The 13,204-nt window shown below is 39.6% G+C and overlaps 3 protein-coding genes and 2 non-coding genes across 6 annotated transcripts; 4 read left to right on the forward strand and 1 right to left on the reverse strand.

The window, feature by feature from the left end:
• Window positions 1–162: 162 nt before the first annotated feature.
• On the reverse strand, window positions 163–3,531 carry nufip1 (nuclear FMR1 interacting protein 1). Its single transcript, XM_011606197.2, has 10 exons — window positions 3,164–3,531; window positions 2,898–2,965; window positions 2,690–2,791; window positions 2,529–2,591; window positions 2,356–2,432; window positions 2,170–2,262; window positions 1,873–2,075; window positions 1,664–1,804; window positions 1,223–1,485; window positions 163–1,083 (listed from the first exon to the last, which is right to left on the reverse strand). The coding sequence occupies exons 1-10, from the start codon at window positions 3,402–3,404 to the stop codon at window positions 601–603; spliced, it is 1,734 nt and encodes a 577-aa protein (XP_011604499.2). The 5' UTR covers window positions 3,405–3,531; the 3' UTR covers window positions 163–600.
• Window positions 3,532–3,922: 391 nt separating this feature from the next.
• On the forward strand, window positions 3,923–8,333 carry nop58 (NOP58 ribonucleoprotein homolog (yeast)). 2 transcript variants are annotated; one of them, XM_029840785.1, is made up of 15 exons: window positions 3,923–4,096; window positions 4,529–4,605; window positions 4,741–4,793; window positions 5,034–5,158; window positions 5,245–5,381; window positions 5,573–5,637; window positions 5,868–6,002; window positions 6,164–6,309; window positions 6,512–6,638; window positions 6,825–6,988; window positions 7,081–7,215; window positions 7,468–7,529; window positions 7,610–7,749; window positions 7,826–7,929; window positions 7,995–8,333. In XM_029840785.1, exons 1-15 carry the CDS (start codon window positions 4,052–4,054, stop codon window positions 8,052–8,054), a joined length of 1,575 nt encoding a protein of 524 aa, XP_029696645.1. In that variant the 5' UTR covers window positions 3,923–4,051; the 3' UTR covers window positions 8,055–8,333. The 2 variants fall into 2 exon arrangements, with proteins under 2 accessions (XP_029696645.1, XP_003966575.1); XM_003966526.3 differs by having other exon boundaries at window positions 3,925–4,096; window positions 7,823–7,929.
• Window positions 6,344–6,427, forward strand: LOC115250877 (small nucleolar RNA SNORD11B). The gene has a single exon (XR_003889440.1). It is a non-coding gene; the product is annotated as a small nucleolar RNA SNORD11B (small nucleolar RNA).
• Window positions 6,671–6,754, forward strand: LOC115250878 (small nucleolar RNA SNORD11B). The gene has a single exon (XR_003889441.1). It is a non-coding gene; the product is annotated as a small nucleolar RNA SNORD11B (small nucleolar RNA).
• A 604-nt stretch (window positions 8,334–8,937) lies between the features above and the next one.
• wdr12 (WD repeat domain 12) lies at window positions 8,938–12,906 on the forward strand. Its single transcript, XM_003966527.3, has 13 exons — window positions 8,938–9,137; window positions 9,485–9,579; window positions 9,823–9,917; window positions 10,054–10,160; window positions 10,479–10,594; window positions 10,678–10,832; window positions 10,922–10,967; window positions 11,047–11,132; window positions 11,232–11,372; window positions 11,494–11,599; window positions 11,699–11,831; window positions 12,009–12,081; window positions 12,551–12,906. Exons 1-13 carry the CDS (start codon window positions 9,097–9,099, stop codon window positions 12,626–12,628), a joined length of 1,272 nt encoding a protein of 423 aa, XP_003966576.2. The 5' UTR covers window positions 8,938–9,096; the 3' UTR covers window positions 12,629–12,906.
• Window positions 12,907–13,204: the final 298 nt, after the last annotated feature.

Here is a 13,204-nt window from a genome sequence, read left to right on the forward strand (position 1 = left end):
ACGGTGACTTGGCGACACCTAGTGTCTAAATTCTGGGAAATTCTGATTTGCTCGAAAAAAAATACCCGCAAATCTGTGAGGTTTTTTCCTGAACCTCGTCTGTCAACTTTTTTTCCTTGGCCTTTATATGCAGCCATATATTCTCGTTATAAACGTCACACTTCCACCAAAAGTTAGGTGTGCTGATACCCACACAGTTTATCTTTTTAAACTCCAACTGCTGCAACTAAGTGCTCTGGGGACGAGGAGCGAGGTCGAGGCAGGAGGGAGGGGGGATAAAAGGCTGTAAGATTGGTGGTCACCTTATTCACCTTCTTACACATGAACATGACACGTGCTCATAAACAGAACTCACATATTTCAGCACACCTATATATTCACGTCAAATTACATACCTGGCTGCTACTCAAACCCATAACACCTACAATTACAATGTAAATCACATATTTTTAGCATATCAATGAGGTGAGTTTATTTTAAATTGAATCTTTCTTTTTTTTACATGGTTATAAAAATATACAAGAGTTTGTTATTCGAACTGGTCACATTATGAATTTGAAGGTGAAAATATATAACAAATGAGAGTTGAAATTTCAGATTTCACACTGTTGCACCAGAACTCTCCCATACATCATCATCATAAATATTCAAGGAAACTTTATCTGTGGATGACAACTTAGGGCTTTGGTAGGCTTTGACATCAGTCTCTTCAGGATTTAGACTTTTTGCCTCCTCAATACTTGCTGGTGAGTCCACTAAGTCCCAGGCTTTTACCGGATATACATGATCAGGCTTTAAAGTTTGCTCCGAATACATTTCTTGAGAGGCAACACTTTCACGCTTTCTAATATCCTCCTGATTAACTTCTACAAGACTTTTCTTTCTCCACACCAGAGAACCAGACTGGGAGTTGACCCCATCGCCCTCTAAAAGTTGGCTCCCATCATTCTCTGTAGTTGTGGTAGTCAGTACAGGTCTGTTATCATTCCTCTCACCATCCAGGCCAAAGAAATTATTTCTAACAACATAGCGCACACACTGTAGGAGGACATTTCTCTCGTGGCGGATATCTGGAGCCAACAGCTAAAGAGAAGATAAAAAAAAGAAGATTAAATATACTCATTCATCAGTGTTTCCACATAATTAACAATGAAAACTGATTTACACATTATAAAATGCAATTTTTTCATTTCTAAAGTGTGTGTGTGGGGGGGAGCTTTACCATCTCCAGCAGAGTCGGACGGCGTGATTGTGGCGTATCTTGGTGTCCCCCTCGACCGCCCCTTCTTCCCCTGCCTCTACCACCTCTTCTGTTTTGGGTTGTGTTCAGAAGTGCATTGTTCGGGTGAACTTGACGAGTGTCTGTCTTCTCTGAAAAGGGTTTGGTGTTCACAAAGAGACCCGTGTCTTTGTCGGTTGGTGGCACTGAATGTAGAAGAGCCTGATTTTCTTGCAGAAGCCCTTTGGTTCTTTGAATTGGGATGGCTGAAACATAAGAACAAAGATTCATGGGATTATAATGGAATGCAAAGGCAATCAGGTATTTTACCAAAATCAAAAAGGAAATCCTAGGGTGACAGTTCAACGAAGCCTTATGGATCGAGTCTAATTAAATATAGGTGAATCCTTATCGTAATTTGGTTGAGAGTAGATGCAAATTTACCTTCAGGCTCATCATTGCTGTCACTCTCACTCATGGAGCCATAGTTAGCCAACAGAGAGCCCAGGGCCGAGCTCATCTGTTTAGGGGGCACAATCAGAACATCATCCTTGGACTCAGTAACTGCAGCTTTTCTGTCAGAATCTGGATGGGAAACACATGCATTATATTTCATTTTGAGTCTCTTTATTGAATACAAATTAATAACTGACCATGGTCACAGCTGGCAAGTGCTCCCAGTGGATCACCATCCCTGCAGTGCTGTTTCGGGAAAGGATATCTCTCCGAGGGGCTGCTTGATTGGTGAGCCCCTCTGGGGTGTCCGGCATGGAACCCACTGTAACCCCGTCCGCGACCTCGACCACGATTATGGCCTCGACCACGACCCCATCCCCTACCTCTGCCTCTCATTTGTCTGTAAAGTGATTTAAAAAAAAAAAGAAAAAGAAAAAAATGCTGTGTTGCAGATGTGGCTCATTTGTGTAAAGGACACATGAACATATATTTACCCAAACTGAGCTGTATCTAGGACTGCTCCGGTCTCCTCTCGTAGCTCCATCACCTTTTTCTTCTTTTCGATATTCTGCAGCGTTGGATAGTGCCTTGGAAGCAAATTAAGGTTCACTTGCTACACAACTACAGCTGGACGTAGTTATCAGTTTAAAAGACATAACAATTTATGAATTAATACTGACTTTCTTCTCTCCTCTCTCCATTTTGCAATCTCCTCTGGTGTGTCAAGCTTGATTCTCTTTGCTCCAGATGCATGGTTCTGTAGTCAGGTAAAAAAAATAAAATAAAGACGATAAAAGCAAAGGGAAATCCGAACAACTACCTGTTCATGCACACATGGAGATAATCCACTTACATTTTTCCAGTGAATGCTGACAATTTTTTCGTGTGCCATGAAGTTGCAGTCTGGTACTGAACACTGAAAGGTAAGATTTAAAGGAGTCATACAGCAGAAATGATGTAGTACAACAAATGGCATGAAACGCATACATTATCTTGTAGAGAGAACAGAATTACCTTTACATGCTGAGAGATATGCTCATCATATTTTTCGTGGTTTTTGAAGCCCCGGTCACAGGTGTCACAAAAGTGGGAATACTCTGGTTCCTTTTTGTTTTTCTGTGGTAGGTTTTACATAGAACAATTAACTATGTGTCTATTAAAAACATATTGTTATTTCAACACACAAGGGCCAAGCCACAACCAAGTGTGATCCAACAGCTACCTTGTGCCCTTGATGGTTGCTGGGTCCATAGTTGTGTCTTCCCCCTCGATGTCCAGCAAAATGTTGACCTAAACACAACATTGAAGATGCATGACAAAAAACAACAGATGGACACTGTCTATTAACAATCACACTAAATAGACAGATAAATAACATTTATAATATTTCAAGCAAATGATCCTGTAGCATTTGTGAGGTCTACTAGGCAATGCCACTTATAACTGCACAGCGTTATATTGCTGTGCAGATGTCTCTGTATAACTTACCGTATGGACGTCTTGGTGCATAGTGTCCACGGTTTGAACTGAAACCAATCCCAGCTCCTGCTCCCCCCTGCCAGCCGGCTTGGGCGCTGTCCCAGCCGGGCTCTCTCGGTGCGTCAGCCCAGCTCCACATGCTGGGCTGGAAGCTGCTTGTGCGGGGCTGCTGTTGCTGGTGGAATGGCTGAATAAAGTCTGGAGGGGGCCGGGTGAAGTCCGGCGGAGGATAATGCCTTGATTCATTCATTTCGTACGTTCAAATTAGCTTTTGTTCGACAACGAAGTCCACCTGCAGTAAATTTGTGTTGTTGAGCATGCTGGTCTCACATGTCCGTGTTTTTCTACGTTCGCTACAAACGTTCGTCACTTCCGTTACAAGCGGAAAAAGTTAAAAAAAAAAAAACTGAAATAATTTTTAACGTTGTAAATCGTGTTCGACAGCAAAAGCGTCGTTTTAATTTTGATTTGTATCCAATTTGGAATATTGTTAAATGACCTTTGCGAAAGCCTTTTTTGGATGTGAATATAACGTAAAGTTTTGTGACGCTTTACTTGGGTTGCCAGGTTGAGGGTTTAAAGTCTTGTACTATGCAGAGGGAGAACAACGCACTACACACACACGCACACACGCATACATATTTGTGTGTGTGTATGTGTGTGTGTGTGTGTTCTGTATAATATGACCAAAATCTATTTGACTCAATATAGTTTTTAAATCATGTCTTCCGACACGTCATTTGGCTGACAATATTTGGCAACCCAGGAGTTTCCGGCTGCTGCTTCCCCCGCGTGGACCGGAATTCTCGCCCAGCAGCGTGGTGACTGGAGGAAAATCAGGAGCTCTCTAGTGAGAGAGCGATCAAATTCATAAAAACTATCGACACATCTGCAAACATGCTTGTTTTGTTTGAGACCGCTGCCGGATACGCGATATTCAAAGTAAGATTTATCTTTTCCTCTCATTTAGTGGAGCACGACCATACTTTTCTATAGCGTGCTAGCTTTAGCTACACAACTAGTTCATATCAGTACATACCCGTTTGGTGTAGGTAATAAGAAAAAAATAGATCTGCAAAAGTGGGTTTTTTTCCAAGATACCAAATGTGCTAAAATAAAAACAAATGCGAAAACGTGTGGTAAGAAATGCTCGTGTAGACTCTAAGCTCGTTAGCCTTCAGCAGGCCTTGTAACCACGTGTACAAGTTCAGACTTTAGCATTTCAAACATTTGGGTGCTTGTGCATTAATTAAATGACATTTTGTTTGCTTTTCACCCCTTTATGTATACACCAAATATCACTGTAGTTTAGTATTTTACTTTAAGAGCATGCACGGTTATTCATATATATATATATATTCTGTATACTTGCAGGTTCTCGATGAATCCAAACTGCAACAGGTCGACAGCCTGCATAAAGAGTTTGAAACTCCTGAAAAGGCGAATAAAGTGTAAGTGAAGTAAAGTACCAATATTTATTCCACTGCTTAACCTTTTTTGAGCGGCTTTTTATGTACAGTACACTAATTGGCCGTCGTCATCGATTGTTCTCATTAAATGATTGCTGCTGTTTTTATTTTTTTTAGTGTGAAACTGAAGCACTTTGAGAAATTCCAGGACACAACAGAGGCATTAGCAGGTAATATACATTTTGTGCACTAATTCTGATATCTGTGTGGTCAATGAGGTATTTCACAGCCCTCTTCACTACCACTGAGACTACATTATGTCAGTAGATAGTAAAGATAAAGAAAAAACTATTAATGATTTCTGCCCTTCAGTGTATTAAATACTGTAGCAGTTACAGGTTAATAGTATTATACAAATTCTGCAGTCATTTTCTGGCATTTTGTGAGATAATTCTTACATTTGTTGATAGCTGCCACTGCCCTCGTTGAGGGAAAAATTGGCAAGAACTTGAAGAAAGTGCTTAAGAAAATTGTTGCCAAGGAAGCTCATGAGCAGCTGGCCATCAGTGATGTGAAACTGGGTGGCGTTATAAAGGTAAGTGACACAACAGTTGTTGTTTTGTTTTTTTTTTGTTATACACAGATGCAAAGAATCATACCTCTAAATGCTACTGTTTTCAGGAAAAACTAGACCTGAGCTGTATTCACAGCCCAGCAGTCTGTGAACTAATGAGATGTATCAGGAGTCAGGTGGAGAGCCTCATCACTGGACTTCCTTCCAGAGAGATGGCTGCCATGTCTCTGGGACTTGCTCACAGGTAAATGAAAAAAAATGTGCTTTGTAGCATCCAACTGCCCATGATTACACTTGCTGTCTGAAACTTCCCTGTGGATTTATTTCAGCATTCGTCACTACCACTGAGGCAGTTGCTCTCACCACTCATTTGGAAATATCACTTTTGAGTGTGAAATGGCTCAATGACAATGAAATGTTCTTTGTGTTTACCAGTTTATCCCGCTACAAACTGAAGTTTAGCCCAGATAAAGTGGACACAATGATTGTCCAGGCCATCTGTAAGTCATTTTCCTCATGCTTACATCCATTTATCATGCTTGGTTTAACACTTGCAGAAATTAAGTTGTCTTTGTGGAATAAATATTTCAAACTGTTTAATCGTGAGTCCAAAATATACATTTTCAAGTCAGTAATATTGTGAAAATCTTGACGATTTGTTAACAGTGATTTTTCTTACTATTTATTGATCAAATCCGTAATCTTTGTCTGGCTTTCTTTGTTTTCTCAGCCCTTCTGGATGACCTGGATAAGGAACTTAACAATTACATTATGCGCTGCAGAGAGTGGTATGGTTGGCATTTTCCTGAGCTGGGGAAAATCATCACGGACAACCTGGCTTACTGCAAATCTGTCCGTCATGTCGGTAAAAACCTGTTTTACAATTGTAGTGATATGATTAACCCATTATCACATTATGGATAAGTTGTGAACTACTGTATGCCTTTTGACAAGAAAATTAAATATATAGATTAAGGGTAAGGGTATGGCTTTTTAGATAAATATGTAAGTGTTTCTGGCTTTTAGGTGATCGCACAAATGTAGCTACGACCGACCTGTCGGAGATTCTGCCTGAGGAAATTGAGGCTGAGGTTAAATTGGCTGCTGAGATCTCCATGGGAACAGAGGTGTCAGAACAGGACATTAACAACATCATGCACCTGTGTGATCAGGTTTGTTTTTATTAAACTTGTGGTTAAACTTAAGTGACAGTGGTGATGATGATGACATTTGTCTCTATCCTGAAAGCTAATGTGTAGGTTTTCAGTCACTACCTCATCTGAACTGTCTCAATATTTCAGGTTCATGTAAGAGCTTATTCCATCATTTATCCACACGATTTAATAAAACTGTCCATCTTCATCGTTTCCCCAGGTGATCGAGATTTCAGATTATCGCACTCAGCTGTATGACTACTTGAAGAACAGAATGATGGCGATAGCCCCTAACTTAACATTAATGGTGGGCGAGCTGGTTGGTGCCCGTCTCATTTCTCATGCAGGTAATTTGCAGATAGAGTTAATGGAGCTAAGACCCCTGCGGTGATGATGACGACATTTCTGTCTTTTTTCTGAAAATGATTGATGTTTTTAAGTCACTACCTCATCTGAGCTTGTATTCTTTAAACGTCACTCGGGTGGTGCTGATGAGACCATCATATTGACCTTTTCTATTTTACTTTTTTAAGGCTCCCTTCTGAATCTGGCAAAGCATCCAGCCTCCACTGTGCAGATCCTCGGAGCAGAGAAGGCTCTGTTCAGAGCCCTGAAGACCCGCAAAGACACACCAAAGTATGGTCTCATCTACCACGCTTCCCTTGTTGGTCAGACTACTGCCAAAAATAAAGGCAAAGTAAGTACAGGAACAGTGGTGACCATTTTAGCTAATGCCCATCTAATCAGAAAATAAACAAAAATTATCTTATTTTTGCTGTGACCTTTAAGATCTCCAGAATGCTAGCGGCTAAAGCGGCACTAGCTATTCGCTATGATGCCCTAGGAGAGGACACCAATGCAGAGATGGGAGCAGAGAACCGTGCTAAACTGGAGGCCAGACTTCGCCAGCTGGAAGAGAGAGGAGTAAGAAACTAAATATTGTTAAGCAGTGCCCAAACTTCACTTAAATTATCCGTATAAAGTTCATATTTATCTATTTTGCAATTTCATTTGAATTTGATGTTACATTTCATAAAGCTCAACAGACTGGTGCATATAATACACACCCCTGACAGACTACACTTGACTTTACTTTGAAGCTGTTGTGACGTTCTCTTGCCTTTTGATTTTGAAACACAATTCCTCCAGAACTTATCATTTTTCCCCTCCTTTCAGATTAGAAGAATAAGTGGAACAGGCAAAGCCATGGCAAAGGCAGACAAGTATCAGCACAAGAGGTGAGATCATACACTGAAATCCGGTCTTCATAATGAGCTTAAACCTGTGCTTTTTAGTTAAATTTCTTTTCTCTCTACAGTGAAGTCAAAATTTATGATCCGTCTGGTGATTCCACTATTCCGTCCACTTCGAAGAAACGGAAGTTTGAAGAGGTAGCAGAAGATGAGCCGGAAACACCAGCCGCCAAGATCAAAAAGCCCAAAAAAGAACCTGTAGAAGGTGTGTGTAATGGGGGGGGGGACCCTCAATATTTAATGCAGTTTGTGATGCTAAAATTCTCTGTATTTTGAAGAAGAGGAATCAGCTGCACCAGCGGTGGAGACTCCAAAGAAGAAAAAGAAAAAGGAAAAGAGAGCAGCTGAAGCTGAGGAACCAGAAGAAGAGTCAACCGTCACAGAGGTGATTTCTGGTTCTTTAAAAAAAACAAAAACATTTTGAGGTGCTCATTAATCCTTTCTCTGCAGTCAACAGAAAAGAAGAAAAAGAAGAAGAAAAAGGTCAAGGTTGAAGAAAATGATGACTGAACGAGTGAAACTTGTATATATTTTCTGTTTTAGTTTTTATGTAATTTTAGTTATCTATCATTCTGGATCAGAAGTCATTGGATCTGCTATTATTGCTAAATATGTGGTCTCCACACCCTCTATATTACCAGTCCTATATGATTTCATGTTAAATTCTGTTTTCTTTTTAATGTGTGTAAAACATTATCTACACCTATCCATTAACATGAGGTTCATATGAAAGAATCTTAAGTCTTTTGTTCCTGGCTGGTGCCCCTTGATAAAATAAACACATCTAACAGTAATTAGTTTAAGGCTGGTTTTTATAGACACATTTACAGTCTGTTAAGATGCTGTGCATGCTTTGTGCCAATGGTAGTATCGCCCTGGGTGGTGTACAACCAGTGTCCCCACATAGTTTAAATGCTAGGCATTACAATTTAATGAAGTTAAATTTGGATAGGCTGACAAAGTCCTAATTTTGTGCCTTCTGTGATTGTGTACACTAAAAATTAAAGTCCTGTTAGTGCACAAGTATAGCTTGTGTATGACGCACATGCAGCAGTCCGTTTACTTAAAGTAAATGGGCCTCTCAAATATTCAAAACTGAATACAGTAGTACCTAATTAGAGATGGATATAAATTTTTGCATTAAGATTTCTATTCCCTTACATAAGAATTGCAAAGGTGAGGACTTAAAAATGGTAAATTTGGTTGTGATTAACGTGCCCAATTGCAAAGGTAATTCTTGTATAAAACTATTATGATTGCCAGTGTTTCGAAATACGTTTTTTAGACCCACCTCTCGCCCTAAATAAATCGACTAATTCCAGATTCAGAAATAACGTGCTGGTGCAGACAGACATTACTAATAGAGCACAGACGCTCACATCGCTTGGCTGTATGCATCTGAACTCGATTAGTTTGCCTTTATTTCGTACCACATGGCATGAGCGAGCGACGTGAGATTTAGACGTGTTCAAGAAGGAACAGACTCTTTACTTTTAGCACAAAATATCTTAGATTCGTGATATTAGTCGTTAGTAGAAATATACCCGTGAAAATGTCGCAGTTACAAGTGAGATTCTTCACTGAGAACAAAAGGTGGGTTATTTGTGAACAACTGATAAAATTGGTGACCTGGAAAACAATCATAAACTTGGTTCAACGTACAGTAAACGCCACATTATTATGGCTGAGGGCACCTTTTGTGACAATTTTCTTTGAGCAAACGTATCTTTGTAGCTACTATTTTTAGGAAGTGTCTTTATCCTGCTAATGCTAGCATTGCTCATGACGGACTCCCCCAGTCCTGATATTCACCATGTGTTTATCTTGGGCTTTAGGTTTTATGTTAAATTATAGATCTTCTATACATTTATTAGAATTACATAGAATTAGTGGATGCATTGCGGTGGCACACACGAAATAAATGTGTTTTACTTCTACAGGTATGTTGTTGATGATGTGCCGTTCTCCATCCCTGCTGGGTCGGAAGTGCAAGACCTCAGCAATGTCGTCAACAAACTGCTGGAAGCTAAAAATGGTAATAATTAACCAACAAAAACACATACATATATTGTTAAGATAAATATTTCAACTAGTATTATCACTTAATGGTTTCCACTCATTTGTAAAATGCTCCATATACAAGCAAAGTAGCTATCTGACAATGCTTAAGAAAATATTGCTTTTCAGTGTTATTGTGGTTTTCTGTGCTTCTTATTATATACAATAATGTATAGATTTCTTCCTGTGCCACACAATTGGATTCATTTTCCTCCCACAGCTTCTCACAGCAAAGTTGACTTTGACTTCCTGATCAGGGGCCAGTTCTTGCGAATGCCACTGTCCAGACACATGGAGACTGAAGGCATATCAACAGTATGAAAACAAACTTTTCTACTTGAAACTTCCCAGGAATTTTACCATCTGATTTTTCTCACACCATGGCGAGTGATTGGCTTATCGAAGACCATGAATATCAACTCACCCATCAGTATTACCGTGTGTGTTTCAGGAAGAAGTGGTGGAGATAGAATATGTAGAGCGAATCACAGCCCCAGAGCCTGAGGAGTGTATGATGCATGATGACTGGATTAGTTCAGTCGCTGGAGATGCTGAATGGTAAGATGGTGACACAGATTTTTAGCAGCATTTATCATATAGCATTTTTTTAAATCACAATGCAGGTCAGTGATTCTGTGATCAAAGCAAGTCAAACATTTAATTGGCTTTATTAATGAGAAGAAATTCATCAAATTCATCATTGAGACGATAATTTTGTTGTGCTGCTGAAGGGCACGAACAAACTTTAATCATATTGTCAGGAGTTGGCTCCAGATGTGCATATTTTCCCATTATATTTACATGTTCAATTGAACCCTGTTATGCTTCCTGGTCGGCTATCAATTTTATTTAATGTTTTGTTGTTTTGTTTTTCAGGATCTTAACTGGATCATATGACAAGACAGCCAGGATCTGGTCAGTAGAGGGAAAGGCGGTTATGACAGTGGCAGGACACACAGATGTAGTTAAAGATGTAGCCTGGGTTAAAAGAGGTAAGCTGGTTTTAACAGTAGACAACTGCTCTGCTAATCAGGACAAGGATCTTTTATAAACCATTTATACTGTATCTGTGCAGATGGGCTGACCTCTCTGCTTCTGACGGCTTCTCTGGACCAAACCATCCTGCTGTGGGAGTGGAACTCAGAGAGGAACAAGGTGAAAGCTAAACACTGTTGTCGGGGGCACACAGCGAGTGTAGACTCTGTTTCTGCAGATCCCAGTGGCTCAAAGGTACGAAAAGGATTTACTGTTGATCAGGACTGGCAGTTGATAAGTTTGGGTAGCATCAAATTTAATTTATTTCTGTTATTTCTACACAGTTCTGCAGTGGATCATGGGATAGAATGTTAAAGATCTGGTCAGCAGGTAGGCTGTCAACCAAATTCTTTCTTTAAAAAAAAAAAGTGAATCTCTCAAAAGTTGCAACCCCTATTTGTGTTGTCAGTGCCCACAGATGAGGCCGATGAAATAGAGGAAGCTGCTGACAGACCACGGAAGAAACAGAAGACTCAGCAGCTTGGCCTCACCAGGGTGAATGTTTAACATGATCTGCTGCAAACACAGATGCTATCAAAGCCACAGCGAACGTTAAAAGGATGATGAAATTGTTATTCTCTGACACTGACTCAGACTCCGCTCATGACATTATCTGGACACAATGAGGCTGTATCCTCCGTCCTTTGGTGTGACAGTGATGAAGTATGCAGTGCATCTTGGGACCACACAATTCGCTTATGGGATGTCGAGACAGGAGCAATGAAGACTACACTGGTGAGGGAAACAATGCAGAACTTAATGTGGTCTGTAAAAGGATTTTACAGTAGTACACTTCATTTTCTCTGAGTTATATCTCGTCCTACGTTTGAACCACCTGTTATTCTGTTTACCACAGACTGGCACGAAGGTGTTTAACTCTATTTCCTACTCGCCCCTGTGTCGACGCCTGGCCTCGGGGAGCTCAGATAGACACATCAGGTTGTGGGACCCTCGCACCAAAGGTACCACCATCCTTTAGCATATCACAAGATGGGGTTTATGTTTCTTTTTTGTCTTATGTCCTCATAAACCGCCCACTCTTATTTCCTCAAACTGCCCAGATGGCTCACTGGTGCTGCTGTCTCTTACCTCCCACACTGGCTGGGTCACTGCTGTGAAGTGGGCCCCATCACACGAATACCTGTTGGTCTCTGGTTCTCTGGACAATCTGGTGAAACTGTGGGACACCAGAAGGTCTGTGAACTACATAAATGCATTTTTTTTACTTAATTTCTATCCATCATTAAGTGCTTAAATTCTAACTTTATCTGGGTTGTTACTATTTCAAAAAGGTCACTTGGGCAGGCAGTTTCAGTACATGTCATTTCTGTATTTTTGGCTTTAAAATGTCTGCATATTCTTCTGTCACAGCTGTAAGGCCCCTCTATATGATCTGGCTGCCCATGAGGACAAAGTGTTCTGTGTAGACTGGACAGAAAATGGGGTAAGATTATTTCATTCATTTTTTTCATATATAACATAGTTCTAAATACTTCATCATTTAGACTTAGTTGTATTTAAGTGGATATTTAAGAGCATATGCCAGTATAATTGTTTATCATTGCAGCGTCTTATTTTTCCAGTCTGCCTTCCTAATAGTGCCTTTTCCATAGCCCTCAAATCTACGTGACTGCTAGCTTTTTCTAATTTCTTCAGCAATAATTAATAGATCTAGCTGTCAGAGTTTTGCAGGAAAGGTGGGCTCATCCTCACTGATTTTATTTAAAGACATGAACAGTAATTGAGGAAACTGTCATTGTTTTTTAATACTTGGTATATGGCTGTTCCCATAAGTGAAATTTCAAGACTGCTTTTGATGCATTTAGATAGACTTAAGATTTAAATCTTTCTGAGCTATGGTTTTTCTACAGATGTCAACATATAACTTGTCCTGTTTATGCATTTGTTTTCAGCTGATGTTGAGTGGAGGCGCCGATAATAAACTGTACACCTACAGATACTCAGCCCATCAGACGAATGCAGAGGCATAGGAGCTATTGCCAACTCAATCCTTCACAACAAATGCATATATAGTATACATATACAAAGATGAAGACAGCAGTGAATTTTGTACAAAACTTTGTTCACTTTGTTTGCTGTGTCCTATTTTTTCAAACACAACTTCTATTTTTTACAGACTTTTTTCCTCGGCGACATCTCTTGTTTCTTTGTTTTCCAGAAACATAAATTAATTTCACCCCTTTATCTGTAGACCAGAAAATAACTATCTTACAAACTATAATAAAGGCTTATTATTGTGGTTCTTTAATTAATGCATTTTAACTATATTATTGGTATACATACATACATACATACATATGCATATATATCTGCTTAAAAGTAATTCTGTTATTAGATTACAATGTTTTTAGAATATATATTTTTCAACTTAATGATTTTTTTCCTGTTCTGGTTTCACAGATTTTAAACTAGCTATGATTGTACTTCTTTGCTGTTGGAACTGTCTTAACCAGGACATTCCAAATAATTGGCAATCAAGAAATCTTTTGGACTATTCTTTCAGCTTATTTCACAGTAAATTAATCAACCAGCTCACGGGTATCATA

This window comes from Takifugu rubripes, chromosome 8 (genome assembly GCF_901000725.2).
Source record: "Takifugu rubripes chromosome 8, fTakRub1.2, whole genome shotgun sequence".
Classification (NCBI taxonomy): Eukaryota; Metazoa; Chordata; class Actinopteri; order Tetraodontiformes; family Tetraodontidae; genus Takifugu; species Takifugu rubripes.

What these genes read in the sequence shown, in the direction of transcription:
- nop58 (XM_003966526.3), top strand. Translation starts at nt 4,052, where the DNA reads ATGCTTGTTTTGTTTGAGACCGCTGCCGGATACGCGATATTCAAA. An exon ending in CAAATCTGTCCGTCATGTCG is followed by an intron (nt 6,003 to 6,163) that starts GTAAAAACCTGT and finishes TCTGGCTTTTAG; the next exon opens with GTGATCGCACAAATGTAGCT. An exon ending in GACAAGTATCAGCACAAGAG is followed by an intron (nt 7,530 to 7,609) that starts GTGAGATCATAC and finishes TTCTCTCTACAG; the next exon opens with TGAAGTCAAAATTTATGATC.
- wdr12 (XM_003966527.3), top strand. Translation starts at nt 9,097, where the DNA reads ATGTCGCAGTTACAAGTGAGATTCTTCACTGAGAACAAAAG. An exon ending in GTCGCTGGAGATGCTGAATG is followed by an intron (nt 10,161 to 10,478) that starts GTAAGATGGTGA and finishes TTTGTTTTTCAG; the next exon opens with GATCTTAACTGGATCATATG. An exon ending in AGCAGCTTGGCCTCACCAGG is followed by an intron (nt 11,133 to 11,231) that starts GTGAATGTTTAA and finishes ACACTGACTCAG; the next exon opens with ACTCCGCTCATGACATTATC.
- nufip1 (XM_011606197.2), bottom strand. Translation starts at nt 3,404, where the DNA reads ATGAATGAATCAAGGCATTATCCTCCGCCGGACTTCACCCGGCCCCCT. An exon ending in TCAGCATTCACTGGAAAAAT is followed by an intron (nt 2,433 to 2,528) that starts GTAAGTGGATTA and finishes ACCTGACTACAG; the next exon opens with AACCATGCATCTGGAGCAAA. An exon ending in GTCCGACTCTGCTGGAGATG is followed by an intron (nt 1,084 to 1,222) that starts GTAAAGCTCCCC and finishes TCTTCTCTTTAG; the next exon opens with CTGTTGGCTCCAGATATCCG.